Source organism: Salvelinus sp. IW2-2015, linkage group LG22 (assembly GCF_002910315.2).
Source record: "Salvelinus sp. IW2-2015 linkage group LG22, ASM291031v2, whole genome shotgun sequence".
NCBI lineage: Eukaryota > Metazoa > Chordata > Actinopteri > Salmoniformes > Salmonidae > Salvelinus > Salvelinus sp. IW2-2015.
The window spans coordinates 32114474-32136445 of NC_036862.1; the positions used below are offsets into that span (position 1 = coordinate 32114474).

Consider the following 21972-nt stretch of genomic DNA (forward strand, 5'->3'; position numbering starts at 1 on the left):
GCTATATGATAATATAACATTTGGACCAAACTAAGGTGGGATTACTTGGCCAACGGCAAGAAGAGATGCACACAAAACACTTCCGTACAACAGTTGAGAATTTAAAGATTTTAGTTAAGAGCACAGCTTCAGCATTTATTTGTGTGTGTGTGTGTGTGTGTGTGTGTGTGTGTGTGATGTGTGTGTGTGTGTGTGTGTGTGTGTGTGTGTGTGTGTGTGTGTGTGTGTGTGTGTGTGTGTGTGTGCGCTCTCACACTTGAAAAGGCCATTCCTTGTATGTTGTTGAATGTGATACACCACAGCAAAAGATGGCCTCAAGCTTTCCTAAATGGTACAAACATTGCTCTGTAGAACATCATTCCACACATGACACCTGTTGCCTTTTCTTGTGATTTCAAGTGGATAACTACATATAGGAAATCTTTTAATAACAATGCTGTACACGGTAATGAAATATATAGTTTCTTGACAGTATGTGTTACTGTAACCCAGACTAACATGCATTTCGGATGTTTTCCTGTATACTGTACACACAGTATATGAGGGGCAGTGATCACTGAAAAAGGAATATGTTAAATCTATTGAAGCTTTATAATATAGACCCGTTTTGGAACTCCTKCCTGTTTGTCTGGGGAATCTGCCTTGTAACATAAGTGCATCAATTGTATTTATTAGTAATTTGCCTTGGAATTAATTACATGAAGAAATAAATAAAGATTGTGTTTGGTCTATCAGAGCTGTCCTGCGTTATTTGAGAGCAAATTGAGGAATTAGGCTGTTCTCCATTATGTCGTCCATTACAATTAGACCCATAATAAAGCAGTGATTGGTGACACACGTTAGGTGGTTATGATGATGATGATGACTGCGTGAGAAAGTTCTGTTTGAGCTGTAAGAACGAACTCTTTGAACTTCATTTATCCAATAAGCATTTGTCATTGCCTACTAATTTGAGGCAAACATTTTCAAACCCTTCCCTTTAGCACTATCCAAGACAATAGTGTCCCCCCCGAAATTTGTGTCCACTCCAAAATTTGACATTGGGCCAAAACTTGCCTCTCGACTACAGTCCCCTCACGTGATTGGTGACGTCCCAAGGTCGCTATATAAATATTCCCATGCACTTGGATATCCTGTTACATTCGATAGGCGCACACTCCCACGAGGACACGGATCACACAGCTGGGTTCACATGTTCCACAGTTCTGTTGCTGGGTAAGTTGGATAAGTAGTGTATCATTAGTAACAATAGGCCATTGTTAACTAAGTTATGTCTTATAAAAGTTTAATTTGGCTATAATTCGTAAAAGTGTGGGTAAAGAAACAATATCATAACCTCTGTAATMTATCTATTTTTACAGGAAACTTTTCATTCCACCTCATAAACTCCACTGAGGATGGAGAAGTCACACAACTTCACAACGCCCCAAGTTCTTCCCCTGCAGAGCGCTAATGYTGCTTCCCAAACCGACAAAAGCAATGGCAACGCATACGTGTACATTTTCATAGTAATCTCCTTCTATGGAGTCTTCCTCGTTGGTATAATGCTGGGCTATGTTCGCTCCAAAAGGCGGGAGAAGAGAAGGTCGAACGTTTTTACGCGCCTGGTGCACGAGGAGGAGCAGCGGGAATGGGGCGCGCTGAAAAAGAAGCACAGCATTACCATGACCTCCTTCCAGGTATCGCTTCCCTTCTCCGCGGGGAGCCAGGATGTCAATGAAGGAAGGGTCCTGGGCTCCCCTCTGGCCTGCGCCCTGTTCTCCATTGAACAAACCAGTGTCAGTTCACTGTGCTCCTCCGCCGACGTGCGCTTTGCSATCGAGGAGGAGTCGGACAGCGGGACCGCGGAGGGACCGGACGAGACCCTGAAGGGCAGTTCTACTGACAACAGCGACGACTCCGCCGAGATACAGATACTCGGAGAGGAACTGTGACGCTCAGAACAGATGATGAGAGGGGGAATAAACGCAAAAAACTGTAGACTTTCCATCCCTCTACGTCATATAGGAAATACGTGGAGAAGTTAAAGACTGGTAAAGTTTAGCTTGACATATGGAACAATTGCTCTCTAACCATCCGGTTCTGAGCATTGAAACGTACCTGGAACCCACTTGAAATATATTTTCTGTAACGAAATCCTCTTAAGAAGTAGCCTAATGATTTCACTGTGCAGTGTTCATAATGTCTATGTAGGTTTACTTGGGGTTGTTGTGTAAATTGAAGAGAAGAAAAAAAACTTGGYAAAAAATAATGATCTGTTTAAGAGATTTAAGAGATATGGTTCTCTCTTGTAACTCTTCTTGGGAAATACATGTTTTTATTTTGAAAAACGTTGTTGCAATATCTAGTTTTCTCCAAAAGGGGGCAGTGCTGCAGTAGTTTTACACCACCTGTTGCTGGGGCACACCAGTAATTTCAGTAGAATCAACACAACATGGGGTTTACCGTCCTGTCCTTGCATTGTCTTATTTGTTCTGAAGTGTTGACATACTAATTTAGAAAATAAGAAGCWATTTTTTCAGGCAGTTAGCTGATTATTTATTTTGACTTATTTACATTTACATAATTGAGCACAATTAGCAGACACTCTTATCCAAAGCCACTTAAAGGAGAAAACAGGGTTAAGTACCTTGCTCAAGGGCACATTGCCAGATCTTTCACCTAGTTGGCTCGGAGATTCGAACCAGCACCCTATATCTGACAAGTCATCATACGGTAAGATTAGGCCAAACCATCCCACCCACTGCAGATCTTCCCATGTGATAGGAGTCCTGGGAAAGAGCATGAAGAATGCTGGTATTTCTCCCAATCGCTATGACGACAACGCTTCTACAGCCCATCCCCCTCCAAGCTCCCACACACCATACCATATCAGCCCTGCTGCAGGCCATAATGCTCACAACTCACTCCATTGACAACATGCCAAACCAAAGTGAGGTAGAACAATAGTGTGAAAGAAAAGGAATGTATTTTATGATGCTAATTAGAATGTAATGGACAATAAACAAAAGTGAAATAAACAATAAAAAATGAACAGTAAACATTACACAAGTTCTAAAATAATAAAGACATTTCAAATGTCATATTATGTCTATATACAGTGTTGTAATGATGTGCAAATAGTTAAAGTACCAAAGGAAAAATAAAAAAATATACAGTTGAAGTCGGAAGTTTACATACACCTTAGCCAAATACATTTGAACTCAGTTTTTCACAATTCCTGACATTTAATCAGAGTAAAAATGCCCTGTTTTAGGTCAGTTAGGATCACCACTTTATTTTAAGAATGTGAAATGTCAGAATAATAGTAGAGAGAATGATTTATTTCAGGTTTTATTTCTTTCATCACATTCCCAGTTGGTCAGAAGTTTACATACACTCAATTAGTATTTGGTAGCATTGCCTTTAAATTGTTTAACTTGGGTCAAACGTTTCAGGTAGCCAGCCTTCCACAAGCTTCCCACAATAAGTTGGGTGAATTTTGGCCGCATCTCCTTTGTCTTGATCACATTGAGGAGAGGTTGTCATCCTGGCACCACACGGTCAGGTCTCTGACCTCCTCCCTATAGGCTGTCTCGTTGTTGTCGATGATCAGGCCTACCACTGTTGTGTCATCGGCAAATTGAATGATGGTGTTGGAGTCGTGCCTGGCCGTGCAGTCATGAGTGAACAGGGAGTACAGGCGGGGGCTGAGCATGCACGCCTGAGTGGCCCCTGTGTTGAGGATCAGCGTGGCGGATGTGTTATTATCTACCCTTACCACCTGGGGGGCGCCCGTCAGGAAGTCCAGGATCCAGTTGCAGAGGGAGGTGTTAAGTCCCAGGGTCCTTAGCTTATTGATGAGCTTTGAGGGCAGTATGGTGTTGAACGCTGATCTGTAGTCAATGAATAGCCCTCTCACAATAGGTGTTCCTTTTGTCCAGGTGGGAAAGGGCAGTGTGGAGTGCAATAAAGACTGCATCATCTGTCAATCTGTTGGGGCGGTATGCATTTGGAGTGGGTCTAGGGTTTCTGGGATGATGGTGTTGATGTGAGCCATGACCAGCCTTTCAAATCACTTCTTGGCTACAGACGTGAGTGCTTCGGGTCGGTAGTCAATTAGGCAGGTTACCTTAGTGTTCTTGGGCACAGGCACTATGGTGGTCTGCTTAAAACATGTTTGGTATTACAGACTCGGACAGGGAGAGGTTGAAAATGTTAGTGAAGAKACTTGCTAGTTGGTCAGCGCATGCTCGCAGTACACGTCCTGGTAATCAGTCTGGCCCTGCGGCCTTGTGAATGTTGACCTGTCTTAATCTAACTAGGGGGCGCAATTTTAACATTTGGCAAAATATGCGTACCCATTTTAAACTGCCTATTTCTCAGCCCCCGAAACTAGAATATGCATATACATTTCAAGCAGGAAGTGGCACTCATTTTGAGAGCTCTGTGTTCCAATGCCTTCCTATCGCATATGTGAAGTCTCATCAATAAGACCTCTTTTTCTATGTCTTCCCTAAGGTGTCAACAGCCTTTAGACGTAGTTTCAGGCCTTTATTTTGAAGGATGAGCCTGCAAGAGCACATTGGGTAAGTGGACAGGTGGGGGCTCTCCTGGTGATTTTTGCGCAAATCTGAAAGGTAGCCATTGTCTCTCTCGCTCCTAGTGAAAAGCCAATTGTCCCGGTTGATTTATTATCGAATAGATATGTGAAAAACACCCTGAAGTTGGATCAAAAACAACGTTTGACATGTTTATGTGGACATTATGGATATAATTTGGAATTTTTTCCGCCGTTGTCGTGAACGCTTTTTCCYGTGGATTACTTGTGATGACGCATCAAACAAACGGAGGTATTTGGATATAAAACATTTCTTTATGGAACAAAAGGAACATTTGCTGTCTAACTGGGAGTCTCGTGAGTGAAATCAACCGAAGATCAACAAAGGTAAACGATTAATTTGATTGCTTTGCTGGTTTTTGTTACCGAGTTACCTGGCGCTAGCTGTTCTTATTGTTTTGTCGAGCGATCGATACATTTACCCAWATGCAAGTATTGCTTTCGCTGGAAAGCATAATTTCAAAATCTGAGACGACAGATGGATTAACAAAAGGCTAAGCTGTGTTTTGCAATATTGCACTTGTGATTTCATGAAATTATATTTTATGATTACCCTCTGAAGCTAGGCTACGCTATGCTAGTCAGGGTTTTTAATGACAGAAATCCCGGACCCGGGATGGGGATTTCAGAAAGGTTAGGTCTTACTCACATCGGCGCGCGGAGAGCGTGATCAGTCTTCCGGTACAGCTGGTGCTCTCATGCATGTTTCAGTGTTATTTGTGCCTTGAAGCGAGCATCAGAAGTAGTTTAGCTCGTCGGTAGGCTCCTGTCCATGGGCAGCTCTCGGCTGTGCTTCCCTTTGTAGTTTGTAATGGTTTGCAGGCCCTGCCATCCGACATAATAATAAGTATATGTTATATAGTGCCTCTGCACCTCCCCTCTCTCCCTCCCTCTCCCCTTTCCCCCTTCTTCTCTCTCTCTTTATCTCTCTCCCTCTCCCTCCTCCTCTCTCCTCCTCTCTCCATTCCCCCTCTCTCTCTCTCTCTCTCTCTCTCTCTCTCTCTCTCTCTCTCTCTCTCTCTCTTTATCTCTCTCCCCCCTCTCTCCCCCTCTCTCTCATTTCCCCCTCTCGTTCTCTTTCTCTTTCTTTCCCCTCTTTACTCCCCCCCCCTCTCTCTCTTCCAGGTTAAGTTGACATATATACAATCACAAAACTAGTTGAGGCGTACTAAATCCTATTTCCTGAGCACCTTAACGTAACTGAATTATGAATGTGTAATAGTTTCGGGGAAATTCATACATTATACACAACGGAAGTTGATGCAGGGTTAATGCTGTCGTCTACCTAATGCTTTTCACAAATGAACCATTCTAATTATTGATCGTGTAGACACCTCAGTGTGCAGCATAAAGTAGAACTACAGCTGTAGGAAATGTTTGGGCTCATGTCTTTTTAATAAGGGACTAGAAGAGAGATAGGTCAGTGAAAGAAAAGGCCGGACATCGAGGTGGACTAGAAGCTGGCAGTGGTGAAATTAAAAGTGAGAGCCAGTGAGAAAGAAAAGAAAGAGACAAAAAAAGAAAGAGAAAGAGGAGAGAGAGAGAGAAATAGAGTGACACACACACACACAGCGAGCAAGAAGAGCGAGAGAGAGACATGCGTAGCAGCATGATACAACAGGATTGTGTCTAAATAGCCTCCTCCACCACTGGGAGCTGAGGATTTTGAGTCCTGCCTACGTCCTCCTGCGCCCTGCGCTCTGCCACATATGCAGAATGAATTCGGTTTTAAATGAGTCACTCTGCCTAGCATTGTGGATCCTTCCACTCCTTCTTTCAGTTCAATTCAAAGGGCTTTATTGGCATGGGAAAATGTTTACATTGCAAAGCATATATTTCATTGCCAAAGATAATAAACAAAAGTAAAAAATGTCAGTAAACATTATACTCACAAGTTTCAAAGGAATAGACATTTCAAATGTCATATTATGTCTATATACCGTGTTGTAATGATGTGCAAATAGTTAAAGTACAAAAGGGAAAATAAATAAACATAAATATGGGTTGTATTTACAATGGTGTTTGTTCTTCACTGGTTGACCTTTCTTGTGGCAACAGGTCTGTTAATGATTCTCATCTGGTGAAGGAGAAGAGGACCAAATGCAGCGTGGTAGTGTTCGTGATACTTTAATTGAAACAGAACACTACACAAAATAACAACGAGGAGAAAACGAAACAGTTTGTGCAAGTGAACAGACACTACACAGAAAATAAACACCCACTACCAAAATGGGGAAACAGGCTACCTAAGTATGTTCTCAATCAGAGACAATGATCGACAGCTGCCTCTGATTGAGAACCATATACCAGGCCAAACACAGAAATAAATAAATAGAAAAAGAACATAGACTACCACCCCAACTCACGGCCCTGACCAAACTAACACAAGACATAAAAGGAACTTTTGACAAGGTCACACATTTGCTGTTTATCCATTTTGTGGAATTCCGGTTGGTGAGCGGACCCCAGACCTCACAACCATAAAGGGCAATGGGTTCTATAACTGATTCAAGTATTTTAGCCAGATCCTAATATGGGATGTCGAATTTCATGTTCCTTTTGATGGCATAGAAGGTGGCCTTCTTACTGTAGCTTGTCTCTCAGATCGTTCACAGCTTTGTGGAAGTTACCTGTGGTGCTTGATGTTTAGGCCGCAGGTATGTATCATTTTTTGTGTGTGCTCTTGGCAATGGCGTCTAGAGATTGAGATGTAACTGTCAGGGCCCAGGTCTGACAGAATCTGTGCAGAAGATCTAGGTGCTGCTGTAGGCCRTCCTTGGTTGGGGACAGAAGCACCAGATCATCAGCACAGTAGACATTTGACTTCAGATTCTAGTGGGGTGAGGCCGGGTGCTGCAGACTGTTCTAGTGGCCTCGCCAATTCATATACTGTATGTTGACGAGGGTGGGGCTCAAGTCTCACCCCACGGCCCTGTGGAAAGAAATGTGTGTGTTTTTTTGCCAATGTTAACTGCACACTTGTTGTTTGTGTACATGGATTTTTTTTATGTCATATGTTTTCCCCCAACACCACTTTCCATCAATTGGTACTGCAGACCCTTATGCCAAATTTAGTCAAACGCTTTTTTGCAATCAACAAATGAGAAGACTTTGCCTTTGTTTTGGTTTGTTTGTTTGTCAATTAGGGTGTGCAGTGTGAATACGTGGTCTGTCGWACGGTTATTTGGTAAACCGCTAATTTGACATTTGCTCAGTAAATTGTTTTCACTGAGGAAATGTACGAGTCTGCTGTTAATGATAATGCAGAGGATTTTCCCAAGGTTGCTGTTGACGCATATCCCAKGGTAGTTTCGGGGTCAAATTTGTCTCTACTTTTGTGGGTTGGGGTGATCAGTCCTCGGTTCCACATATTGGGGAAGATGCCAGAACCGAGGATGATGTTAAATAGTTTAAGTATAGCCAATTGAAATGTGTGGTATATTTTATAATTTCATTAAGGATACCATCAACACCACAGGCCTTTTTTGGGTTGGAGGGTTTGTATTTTGTCCTGTAGTTCATTCAATGTAATTGGAGAATCCAGTGGGTTCTGGTAGTCTTTAATAGTTGATTCTAAGATTTGTAATTGATCATGTATATGTTTTTGCTGTTAATTCTTTGTCAAAAAGATTGGAGAAGTGGTTTATCATACATCTCCATTTTGGATAGATAACTCTTTGTGTTGTTGTTTGTTAATTGTGTTCCAATTTTCCCAGAAGTGGTTAGATTCTATTGATTCTTCAATTACATTGAGCTGATTTCTGCCATGCTGTTCCTTCTTTTTCCATAGTGTATTTGTGTATTGTTTTAGTGATTCACCATAGTGAAGGCGTAGACTCAGTTTTTCTGGGTCTCTATATTTTTGGTTGGATAGATTTCTGAATTTCTTTCTTAGGTTTTTACATTCTTCATCAAACATTTGTCATTGTTGTTAATGTTCTTAGGTTGTCTGCTTGAAATGTTTAGATTTGATAGGGAAGCTGAGAGGTCAAATATACTGTTTAGGCTTTCTACTACCAAGTTTACACCTTCACTATTACAGTGAGATGTTTGTCCAGGAAGTTGTCTAAAAGGGTTTGAATTTGTTTTTGCCTTAACTGTTTTTTGTTAGGTTTCTAGACTAGTTTCCTTCCATTTATAACATTTCTTAATATTGTGCAGTTCCTTTGGCTTTGATGATTGTTGTTCTTTTAGTTATTCAACTTCTTCCTCCCAAAACGTCTCAAATTTGGACGTTCTCATCTTGCATAGTCACTCAGTAAAATAAGGATTAAATACAAACCAGTAGGGGTAATTATGAGTCAAACTACTGACACACTCTTAGATGTGTTGTGAGTCACATTTTTTTCCATCATTGACTATTGTGGTTATTTCTTTCCAGTAACACAGACTCCCCTCCCTCAGAGTATATGGATCCAGCACTTTCCTTACTTTCCATATAGTGGAAAGAACAGTGAGAATAATCATTCAGTAATTCTTCCATCATAAATAGTGATTGGTCTTCAGCATTGGGCCAGAGAGGGGGGAGCATTTGATGTTTGCTCTTTTCTTTCTGCTTTTTAAAAGGAAATGTGGTTCATGACCTTTCTGCTTTTTCTCTTGAAGTTGCTGTCAGTGTTGCCAAGACTGCTGAATACATTACTGTTATCATCAAGGGTGGTTAGCCAGGGCTCGGTAATATAGAAATCATACATGAATCAAAACAATAGTCCTGTTTTGTTGTATAATCAGCACTAGGAAGAGAACCACTCAGAAACTACGAGAACACATGCATAGGCTGCATTTATTCTACTGAGGACCAAGGGCTTTTTGCTGTCAGAGCTGGAAATGATGTGGTGTAAAAACTGAAATAACCATTAGGCTAATGGTCATTAATTGAGATTTGTGAATAAATCACATTTGTGTTGCATTCAAAGAGGTAGCGTCTGTGTTGCTTCTCAGCAACAAACAACAGAGGAGSTAATCTCACCCTTTTCCTAATAACGGTTTCTATGGCGACCTAGGCAGAAGGTAGTGAGTAACGTGAGTCTGTGTTGTCTCTGGTAGAAAAGGGAATGCCACCCAACACAGGAGAAGTCAGTTTGCTAGTGAATAGTAAAGAAGTCTAAACGCTAGCCACRTGTGACTAAATGAACTCTAATTGATGGCCACCTGCGTCCACCTGTCCTATGGTAATTATACTATGTATAGATGGACTGTGGTATGTGGTCACTCTATAGATGAAGTGTGCTCACTAAATGTCTTATTTCTGACTATGTAGAGAGAACATATGTCCTTCCCATCATACATAACCTTATAGAAAGGAGAGAAAGTGTTTCAAAGTGATTTCCAGAAGCATCTATTTAATCTCTGTTAACATCACAGTGAATGTGACTTGTCTCTCTCAAGTGAGAACCCACGTATTGACTTTGGAGGTTAGTCACCCACTGTGAGATGTTGTGTCGGGGAGCTGTGAGCTACAGAGTTTCCCAGAGATGAGCGGGTGGAGTGGTGGATGGAAAGCTACAGAGTTTCCCAGAGATGATGGCGGGTGGAGCGGAGGAGGGAAAGCTACAGAGTTCCCAGAGATGATGCGGGTGGAGCGGAGGAGGGAAAGCTACAGAGTTTCCCAGAGATTATGCGGGTGGAGCGGAGGAGGGAGCCTACAGAGTTTCCAGAGATGAGTGGGTGGAGTGGGTGGAGGGGAACGCTACAGAGTTTCCCAGAGATGAGGTGGGTGGAGTGGAGCGGGGAGGGAAAGCTACAGAGTTCCCAGAGATGAGGTGGGTGGAGTGGAGCGGTGGAGGAAGCTACGAGTTTCCCAGAGATGAGGTGGGTGGAGTGGAGCGGTGGAGGGGAGCTACAGAGTTTCCCAGAGATAGAGGGGAGTGGAGGGTGGGGGAGAGCTAACAGAGCTAAAGCACACAGCTTTGCGTGGAGATGTTTGTTAGTGTAGGGCTTCCTTGAAGCTTCGTTAAGGATGTGGGAGGTGTTGCGTGGCCCTACATGCCTGCCGAACGCACATCTAACAAGCATGTTGATTAGTCAGGGTGAAATGGTGACGCGATTCAGCAGYGTTGGAGAAAAGCAGAGGAGGGAATCTCCCTTTATATTATCCCCCCAAACAGATGACAACATGGATGACAGATAGGGCCCTGAGACTGGATAGGGCCTGGAGTTTAGAGGTCAAGTAGTAAGTAATCTAGGTTACCCAGAAGTAAAATTCTCACAAAAGTTGTCACTTCCCGTTTACATGTGAATCTGTCCACGAGAGATTAAGTAGTAAGAAAAAACGTAGGGCCTTATGAATATTATTGTTATGATGGGAACTGCTCAGACAGTTCTAAAACAGTATAGTTGTCAAAGACTAACCATCCTCATTGGTTCATAGAACACACCTGCTAACGAATAGCAAATTGAGCCGCAATGCAGGTTAATTACCCACAAACACCTCTGGACCAACCTGTTGCCATGACGACCAGACAGCGGTCATGGCAATTGCATCTTTATAAGATTGTTTCTTATGGTGTTTACATTATTACTTTTACTTGTTAGAATAATTGCTTCATGTGTAAACGCTATTGTTTGACTTTCTATCCCTCTTCTACTCTCAGTAGGGCCATTCAGCAGGCTGCCTGTCATCATGGTGTCTGATTGAGTCAAATGCCAGAGAATCTCTAATTACTGAGCTCTTCAATGTGCCAGAGGCCTGATAAATCTGTTTAATAGTGACAGTTTGGTAATTATAAAAAAAAAAAAATACTTATCTATTTTTTACTTAACACTTATTTTTCTTAAAACTGCATTGTTGGTTAAGGGCTTGTAAGTAAGCATTTCACTGTAAGGTCTACACCTGCTGTATTCGGCGCATGTGACAAATACAATTTGATTTGATTTGAATTAAGGGTTTATCACTGTTTAAAAACTGCATATTGGCACAAACTAGATTTTGCCATAAACGATCAATCAATCGATCAATCAATTTAGCAACTTGAGTGGCATTGACTGCCAGGAAAGTCTTTGAAATGCAATGACAAGAATGCTTATAGAATAGTTAATTAGACTTCCACAAATGCAGCCAGGGGAAATCTGCAGTTCAAACAATAACAAAGTGGCCACCACGCCACTGTTTTGGTAAAAAGCTGAGGGATGGGGCTAGAGAAATGTAACCACTCTGAWATTCTTAGACAGTGCTATTGTGTCTATAGTGGAGTAAAACTAGCTTTTTTTCACATCATGACGTGTGGAGGAAGCAAACACATCACAACAACAACCACAAAAACATCAGTCTGGATATTGGGAGGGTGTGGCAGACACTGTTGAGCTCTTTAAATGAAGGACCTCTAATAATGAGCAGAGCTGCAGAGAGAAAGTAAGATTGGATGGAATAGAGATAGCGAGAGAGGGGGAGAGAGAGCGAGAGAMAGAGAGAACAGATGCAGTGTTGGGAGGGAGCGAGGGAGGGAGCGAGGGAGGGCTGGTAGCGCGGACGATGAGTCACCTAGCCAGAATATTTATAGAAAGACCAGGAGAGGAGGGGGCTTTAATTGAGCAAGACAAATTCCTCATAAAACATAAAACATCTCTGAATGCGCGCACACACACACACACACACACACACACACACACACACACACCACACACACACACACACACACACACACACACACACACACACAACACACACACCACACACACCACACACACACACACAGATATACAATAGCATGGTATGAAACATTCAACAAAACCTGCCAGACTTTATGTTCCTCTGTGCAGTGCATTTGAGTATTTTGTAAAGTCTGCTCTTGAAATGTCAGCTGCTGATTGATGCATTGAACTGCAGGTTAACAAAAAACTAAATAATTCAGTCAACATTCATACCAGTTACAGATTATGGCAATATGTCTATATGAATGCAGCTGCCACTTTATTGAAGCCATTGGAGGCAGTTTATCAAAACGCACTATACACTTTATTACGGCGACAGGTTCAGTACACATCAATCAATCAATCAAGTTTATTTTATATAGCCCTTCGTACATCAGCTAATATCTCGAAGTGCTGTACAGAAACCCAGCCTAAAACCCCAAACAGCAAGCAATGCAGGTGTAGCACACATCACTGCATTCTGTGTCAGAAAGTAGGCGGGCCCCCTTTGAAGTCTCGTAGATCGAWGCATTGCACTCTTTTTGTTTATAAAGCACTCTTGCACAAACTTCCGCCATACCGTACTTCATTATTAACCTGAATTTATTTATTTTATGATTGTATTTTGAATCTCTGTTTTACTTTCGTAATGTATTGATGTGCATATTTATGTGAACTACCAGACCCGGTCTCAGGAATGGCTCAGTGGATATCGAACTCTTGAGATTCCTTCGATATCCACTGAGTAAGGTAAATCTGGTTATAGTCTACAATAATCTACAAAACTCTCTAGTGTATTGATGTGTATATTTACAGTGCCTTCAGAAAGTATTCATARCCCTTAACACATTTTGTTGTGTTACATCCTGAATTCAAAACAGGCTTTGCACACTTGGATTGTACAATATTTGCCCATTATTATATTCAAAATCCTTCAACCTCTGTCAAATTGGTTGTTGATCATTGCTACAGTACACAACCATTTTCAGGTCTTGCCATAGATTTTCAAGTAGATTTAAGTCAAAACTGTAACTCGGCCACTCAGGAACGTTCACTGTCTTCTTGGTAATCAACTCCAGCGTAGATTTGGCCTTGTGTTTTAGGTTATTGTCCTGCTGAAAATTGAATTAATCTCCCAGTGTCTGGTGGTGTCACACCCTGATCTGTTTCACATGGTCTTTGTGCTTGTCTCCACCCCCTCCAGGTGTCTCCCATCTTCCCCATTGTCCCCAGTGCATTTATACCTGTGTTCTCTGTTTGTCTGTTGCCAGTTCGTCTTGTCAAGCCTACCAGCGTGTTTTTTCCATGCTCCTGTTTTTCCTAGTCTCTGTTTTCTAGCCCTCCCGGTTCCGACCTTTTCTGCCTGCCCTGACCTCAAGCCCGCCTGCCGCCCGGTACCTTTCGGACTCTGACCTATTGCCTGCCCCTTGTATTTTAATAAATATCAYAGACTCAAACCATCTGCCTCCTGTGTCTGCATCTGGGTCTCGCCCTGTGTCCTTATATGTGGGAAGCAGACTGAACCAGGTTTTCATCTAGTATTTTGCCTGTGCTTAGCTCCATTCTGTTTCCTTTATATCCTGAAAAACTCCTGATTACAAGGATACCCATAACATGATGCAGCCACCACTGTGCTTGGAAATATGGATAATGGTGCTCAGTAATGTGTTGTATTGGATTTGCCACAAACATAAAACGTGTTTATTCAGAAWGATTTTTTTTGCAGTATTACTTTAGTGCCTGGTTACAAACAGGATGCATGTTTTGGATTATTTTTTAMTCTGTACAGGCTTCCTTKTTTTCACTCTGTCAATTGGGTTAGTATTGTGGAGTAACTACAATGTTGTTGATCCATTGTCAGTTTTCTCCTATCACAACAATTAACGTCGGTAACTATTTAAAAATGAATATAAATGAATATCAGTTTTCTCCTATCACAGCCATTAAACTCTGTAACTGTTTTAAAGTCACCATTGCCCTCATGATGAAATCCCTGAGTGGTTTCCTTCCTCTCCGGCAACTGAGTTAGGAAGGACGCCTCTATCTTTGTAGTGACTGGGTGTATTGATACACCATCCAAAGTGTGATTAATAACTTCACCATGCTCAAAGGGCTGTTCAATGTATGTATTTTTTTTATCCATCTACCAATAGGTGCCCTTCTTTGCGAGGCATTGGAAAACCTRCCTGGTCTTTGTGGTTGAATCTGTATTTGAATATATAATTATTWWWWTTTTTTAAATTGTAACCTTTATTTAACTAGGCAAGTCAGTTTAGAACAAATTCTTATTTACAATGGCGGCCTACCCCGGCCAAACCCGGACAATGCTGGGCCAATTGTGCGCCYCACTATGGGACTCCCAATCACGGCCCGGTTGTGATACAGCCTGGATTTGAAACAGGGTGTCTGTAGTGACGCCTGCAGTGCCTTAGAGATGCAGTGGTTTTAGACCGCTGCACCACTCGGGAGCCCACTGCTGGACTGAGGGACCTTACAGATAATTGTATGTGTGGGTTGCTAATCAAAAATCATGTTAAACAATATTATTGCACACATAGTGAATCCATGCAACTTATTAGTGTACTTGTTAAGCAAAGTTTTACTCCTGACTTATTTAAGCTTGCCATAACAAATGGGTTGAATACTTATTACTCAAGACATTTCATCTTTTCATTTTTTATTACATTTTTTATTAATTTGTACAATTTACAAAAAAATTTCCACTTTGACATGATGTGGTATTGTGTGTAGGCCAGTAACAAAACATCTCAATTTAATCCATTTTAAATGCAGTGTAACCAACAAAATGTGGAAAAAGTCTAGGGGTGTCAAAACTTTCTGAAGGACTGTACGTAATTACAAGGCTCATGTAAAATAGGTCTCAGCATGACTCTCCGGAAAAATAAAGTCAAGATATAAACATGTCCTTCAGAGGCAGGGAAGCATATTGCATCATCTGTGTGTATTTTTTATGGTATTGTTATAAACTATAAATACCGCCTCCATTGTTGGTTGTTGGTCCTCTCCACCTCTCTCCCAATACTCTACCTCACCTTCTCCTCCATTGACATAGAGAAGAGAAAGGAACCAGTGTGTTTCTGATTTTCTATACTGCTTTCTATACTGTTCACAWCAAAGTACATGTTTATTTTAGTACAATATATTTATTATGTTAGTGGCGTGTGTCTGTGAGTGTATAAGGCAAGTGATTATAACAGTGACGTTAACACCTATGTGTCTTTCTACATTGTGTTGTTGAATGTTGAGAGTGATCAATGATGTTTTGAATGTTTTTGAGTTGACTTCTGMGACTTCTCTGCATGTCTCCACTGCACTGAGACCCCTGTTGCRGAGGGTAACAATGTCACAATGTCTCACTGTGCTATAAGGTGTAAAAYGTCAATTGAAAGCCACTTCATATCACCTGCTCCTGAGGGGGCCATCCACCAATGGAGCGACTTCCTTTGTCACTATGGATACTGCTGCTCACAAAAGCCAAGTGGCATTCTCTGCAGAGGAAGTGACAAAGAGCAAATAGATGTGAGAAGAGATTCAATACCAGCAGGTGTGACAGAGTGTACGTGAGAACTTGTGTGCATGTGTTGATGAGAGTTTGAGATAAGTGTTGGATGGATGTAAGGTGATGTGTGTATGTTGATGTGCATAGGTCAGTGTGTGTTTGTGTGTGTGTGTGTGTGTGTATGCGTGGGATTGCTTGCGTGCACACACACATACACACACACTGAACACCTAGTCCTGTATAATTGCAGTCATTTTTCTGCCTTGTAATCAAGCGTTTTGTCTGATCCATTGTGTAGCTAGCTGCCTGCATGACAGGGAAATACAGGGATTTAATGTTCAGTTTGGCGCTCGATTGGAACTAATTGATTATTGAATATACTTCTGTTAACCCAGTTCAGATAAGCCTGTTCTTGTGACACTTCCCAAATCAAACCCTGCCCAAAAGACAGACAGACAGACAGACAGAGAGATGTGTATACTATAGATAGAGACAGAGAGAGAGATGAAGGGACAAATGAAGAGGGGGCATCTTTCACCTCTCCTTCGCCCCGTCGCGTGTCTTATAGTCGTTAGATGATAAAGAGAGACAGGGGATGGGGAAGTGGCCTTGGCTCCGGGCTGTGTCGATTCCTATGGCCCAGGAAAGGGGCAAATGTTTCTGTTGCGGGCAGTTTGTCAGAGCCGCCGGCAGATTGCATCCTGGTAGACAGAAGACAATTGTCTTGTTCCTCCTGCCTAGGGAATAATAAAAGACATTACAGCGTGCCTTCAGCCTGTCAGGAAATACCTGCTTTAGAGAAGCCTCTATGGTGATACACAGTGCATTAGTTTTATTGTCTGCCTTATATCTAAGCCCAAGCCAGTTCATCAAAAAGATTTGTATTTTCTGTCTGTTGTTATGGTTATAGTAGTTAAAATCACAACAAATCAGATGCAGAATGTAGATAGATGTAGCAGAGCAAGAGGACTCAATGACGAGGGAGATCATGAGCTGCTTCCAATAACATTAAACATACCATTCTACTCTAACCTAGCCACCCACACAACAAACATACTCACACACAAACACACTCACACACCTCAGTCCATTTCATCTGCCTGAGTGATTTATTGATTGAGACTTCCCACCACACTAAGGCCCAGTGGTCCCAAGTGACTGTATGTGTTTGCTACTCTAAAGTAGCTGTAGTCTGCCTATCAGTGTGTAGTCTACTGTCCTCACTCTGCTCTCTCATGCTGAAAATCCTCACTGGCCTAAAAGACAGGTCCCAGATCAGTGAAAGAGCCCCCCCAGGAGACAGACCAAGACGTCACACAGCCATAGGAGACAGACCAACAAGTAAGTCACCCAGCCGTGGCCTCCGAGTGGCGCAGCGGTCTAAGGCAATGCTTCGCAGTGCTAGCTGTGTCACTACAGATCCTGGTTTGATTCCAGGCTGTGCCGCAGCCGGCCACGACCGGGAGACGCATGAGGTGGCACACAATTAGCCCAGTGTTGTCCGGGTTAGGGGAGGGTTTGGCTGGCCGGGTTGTCCTTGTCCCATCGCGCTCTAGTGACTTCTGTGCCGGATGCAATGCGTGCTGACTCGGTTGCCAGGTGTACGGTGTTTCCTCCYACACATTGGTGTGGCTGGCTTCTGGGTTAAGCGAGCATTGTGTCAAGAAGCAGTGCGTCTTGGCGGGGTCGTGATTTTGGAGGACGCATGGCTCTCCCGAGTCCGTATGGGAGTTGCAGCGACGGGACAAGACTGTAACTACCAATTGGGGAGAAAAAGGGGTAAAAAAAAGTGACCCAGCCACAGGGATTTCAGGGAAGTCGCATGAGAGCAGTATCCTTCTTATCATTTAACATTTTACTATAGACTGGACTGATTTTACCGTTTTCTACACTGTCTCACAGCCACCCAGGGAGCAGAATGTATTGTCTAGACAGTCACTCTGCACCTCCCCAGCTGGCACATTTGGTTACGTTCTGAGAATGGAAGTGAAAATTTCACKTGTTCTGYGAACGTACATTTTTGGGTTGCAGGAAGGTATGCCACCAGGATGGAGCTAGCATACRTTGTTATTTTTACGCATACAAAGCTGTTKATTTCAGTATATTTAAACAGACCCAATTCAAAGGAAACAAGCACTCATTAATATCAGGTGTGGCCAATTAGTGCGGTCAACACATCTGAACACACTTTATAAGATAGAAGATAGAGTTTTGTTGGTGCTGAGAATGGAATGTATATTTTTAATTAACATTCCTAGAAGGTTCTCTGAGCGTTACCAAAGTTTTCTTGTGTTTTTTTATGGGAAGTTTCTTAACGTTATCTGAACAATTTGAGAAATMACTTTAAATAGAACCATGAGGAACCCTGTAGGAAATGTTATGCTGAAGTACTGAATTTCCCACAGAAGAACGATGTTTGTTAATGTTCTCTGAACTATTAAAGAACATTCCTAATGTCAAAAATTGTAATGAAATTTAAGTATTGTGACGTGGAATCCACATTAATAATAAAAAAATAACGTTTTTTGTCAAGTTCCTTAAATGTGCTGAGAATGTTCCAAAGCCAAGCCACTATCCTGCACCATTKCCAGAAAGTTGTTGGAAGGTTGTATGCAAAATAACCATAGGACAACCATGCTCTCACCAAGCTCTGAGAAACATATGGTTCTGAGAACATTATGTGCTAGCTGTGTCAGTATAATAGCAGAAACCACATTTCATGGGAAACAATGACTTTAGGTTTCATGCTTATCTCGAAGCCTTGAGTCTTCTTGCTGTCATATCCATCACTTATTTTTATAGAGCGATCGTCTTGGGTGTTCAGAGATGATGATTGACACTCTCTAACTGCCGCTGGTATTTTGGGTATCATGGGTTAGGAGGGAGATAAAATCAGGTGATTGTTTTTCTCATTTCTCACATATCACCAGAAGCGCAATCACACACATGCACACGCACACACACGCAAAGACATGCACACAGGCAAAGATGTCTGCACACACACACACATACATTTTATAGCTCTCTTGTGCAAATCTGACCTATGAGTCATGCTGGCTGTACTTCCAGACACCCTCTCTCTCCTCCCCCCCCCCCCTCTCGCTCTCTCTTCCTCTCCCCCTCAGGCCATCTCTCTCCTCTCTCAAACTCTAATATCGCTCTCTTTCCTTTCTCTCCCTCTCTCTCTCTGCCCTTCTGTCCRTCCCTCTCTCTCCTTCCATCCCTCTCTCTCTGGTCTCTGGGATCAGACGCTTTCCTAGAGCAGACAGCCGGGGCCTATGCAGCTTCCTGTCTCAATGGGCACTTAGCAATTGCTAGGTGCGCGGCATGTTGAACTGTCAATTAGAGAGACCATATATCACCGCTACAGGAAGCCAGGCACACTGGGACAAAACCAAAAGGCCTAGTTCTCACAACATTTAACCTSCTCCTTACACACAAGAGGGTCAATTAAATGAACATGTTAGAGGTCTGGAAATAGATCTTGGTGGTCAAATAGCTGTTAGTTGTGATATCAATATTAAGCCTCTTTTGACACCTGTGGCATGAGAATGTTGGATAAGGTTGGAATGGGATCAAAAGAAACCAGTAATGTTTGGGAGAAAAGAGACTTAAAATTCATTAGCATATACTGTAGTACAATGGTGGTTTCCTCCACTATCAGCTTGGTTTCAGTTCAGATGGGGATTGGGAGGAGGTTGAATTTCCTCTAAATTGAATGTGGACTCAGTGGGCTGAAACGGAGCCAAGTTTCTGATGAGAAGTGTCTTTGCATGTGCTTCACTGGAATGAACACAGACACYCATAGTCAATGTCCCTCTACGTCTTTTCTTCCTCGTTTCTCCTCCTTGTTGTGTGTATGTGCAGTGTTAAAGTGTAATGTGATGTTTCTTTTGGGAAATTCCTGTGTGACTCCTACCCCAATTACAACTTGTTTGTGTCACCGCAGCAAAGGGATGTCTCTACAAAATGCCAGCTGTGGGCGGGGAGAGATTTCTTTTTATCTGAGCCACATCTTTCAGACCAACCAAGCTAACATGGGTCTCCTTCTCTGTGCCAATCACAAAGCATCTGCTAATCACAAAACACCCCCCCATCTCTCAAAATAAAAACATCAAAGCCCAAGACAATGTAAGCATAACAAGCCTGTATTCAGCAAGGCCTATGTTGAAGTGCAACAAGAATCTTAAGACTCCAAGGGAAGCCATTTATACACCCAAAACAGAATTGAGCGTGTCTTATTGTGTWACATGGCAGAATGGATTCAGGAAAAAGGGAAGCTGTGACTGGGACTGTCAGGGACATGGGGCAAAGAAAGAGAGAGAAATGAAAATATAATATGAGCCCTTTCTAGGCCGACTTACTTTTTGCTTTGTTTTATAGATTTTTCTTGACTCTTCTGGTGGTTTGTTAGCTGATTTAGACAAAGGAGACGGGGAGGAACAGAAGGAATACATTGGAAGTAATATGAAGGAAATATGTGGTACCACTGTAGCGTGGTTGTGATTAAGTCCTATTGTGGTCTGTTATGACAGCACTGAATGGAGAAGGAGCACAGAATAGACACTACTGTAGTGTAGTAAACATCATCTGTTAGAAGACTGAGCATTACCTGCACTCTTAGAAGAAAATAGTTATTTGGGGTTCTATATAGAACCTTTTGGTTCTTTGGACGAGATTAAAGAACCCTTTAAGGTATATATATATATATATACAGTACCAGTCAAAGGTTTGGACATACCTACTCATTCAAGGATTTATTTTATTATTTTTACTATTTTCTACATTGTAGAATAATAATGACATCAAAATTATGAAATAACACATACGGAATCATGTCATAACCACAAACGTGTTAAATAAATCTAAATATATTTTATATTTGAAATTCTTCAAAGTAGACAGCCTTTGCCTTGATGACAGCTTTACAKACTCTTGGTATTCTGTCAAACAGCTTCATGAGGTAGTCACCTGGAATGCATCTCAATTAACAGGTGTGCCTTATTAAAAGTTKATTTGTGGAATTTCTTTCCTTCTTATTGCGTTTGAGCCAATCAGTTGTGTTGTGACAAGGTAGGGGTGGTATACAGAAGATAGCCCTATTTGGTAAAAGACTAAGTCCATGTTATGGCAAGAACAGCTCAAATAAGCAAAGAGAAATGACAGACCAGCATTACTTTAAGACATGAAGGTCAGTCAATCTGGAAAATTTCAAGAACTTTGTAAGTTTCTTCAAGTGCAGTCGCAAAAACCATCAAGCGCTATGATGAAACTGGTTTTCATGAGGACCGCCACAGGAAAGGAAGACCCAGAGTTACCTCTGCTGCAGAGGATAAGTTCATTAGAGTTACCAGCCTCAGAAATCMGCAATTAACTGCACCTCACATAGTTCAAGTAACAGACACATCTCAACATCAACTGTTCAGAGGAGACTGTGTGAATCAGGCGTTCATGGTCAAATTGCTGCAAAGAAACCACTACTAAATGACACCAATAATATGAAGAGACTTGCCTGGGCCAATAAACATGCGCAATGGACATTAGACCAGTGGAAATCTGTCCTTTGGTCTGATGAMTCCAAATTTGAGATTTTTGGTTCCAACCGGCCGTGTCTTTGAGAGACGCAAAGTAGGTGAACAGATGATCCCTGCAGGTGTGGTTCCCACCGTGAAGCATGGAGGAAGTGGTGTGATGGTGTGGTGGTGCTTTGCTGGTGACACTGTTGGTGATTTATTTCGAATTCAAGGTACACTTAATCAGCATGGCTACCACAGCATTCTGCAGCGATACGCAATCCCATCTAGTTTACACTTAGTGGGACTACCATTTGTTTTTCAACAGGACAATGACCCAACACACCTCCAGGCTGTGTAAGGACTATTTGACCAAGAAGGAGAGCGATGGAGTGCTGCATAAGATGACCTGGCCTCCACAATCACCGACCTCAACCCAATTGAGATGGTTTGGGATGCGTTGGACCACATAGTGAAGGAAAAGCAGCCAACACGTGCTCAATATATGTGGGAACTCCTGTTGGAAAAGCATTCCAGGTGAAGCTGGTTGAGAGAATGACAAGAGTGTGCAAAGCTGTCATCAAGGCAAAGGGTGGCTATTTTCAAGAATCTCAAATATAAAATATATTTTGATTTGTTTCACACCTTTTGGGTTACTACATGATTCCATATGTGTTTTTTCATAGTTTTGATGTCTTCACTATTATTCT

The 21972-nt window shown here is 42.1% G+C and overlaps 1 protein-coding gene across 1 annotated transcript; it reads left to right on the top strand.

Moving 5' to 3' along the window:
* Positions 1-1144: 1144 nt before the first annotated feature.
* LOC111949538 (potassium voltage-gated channel subfamily E member 4) lies at positions 1145-3092 on the top strand. The gene is made up of 2 exons (XM_023966805.2): positions 1145-1215; positions 1362-3092. Exon 2 carries the CDS (start codon positions 1398-1400, stop codon positions 1932-1934), a length of 537 nt encoding a protein of 178 aa, XP_023822573.1. The 5' UTR covers positions 1145-1215; positions 1362-1397; the 3' UTR covers positions 1935-3092.
* The last annotated feature ends 18880 nt before the right edge of the window (positions 3093-21972 follow it).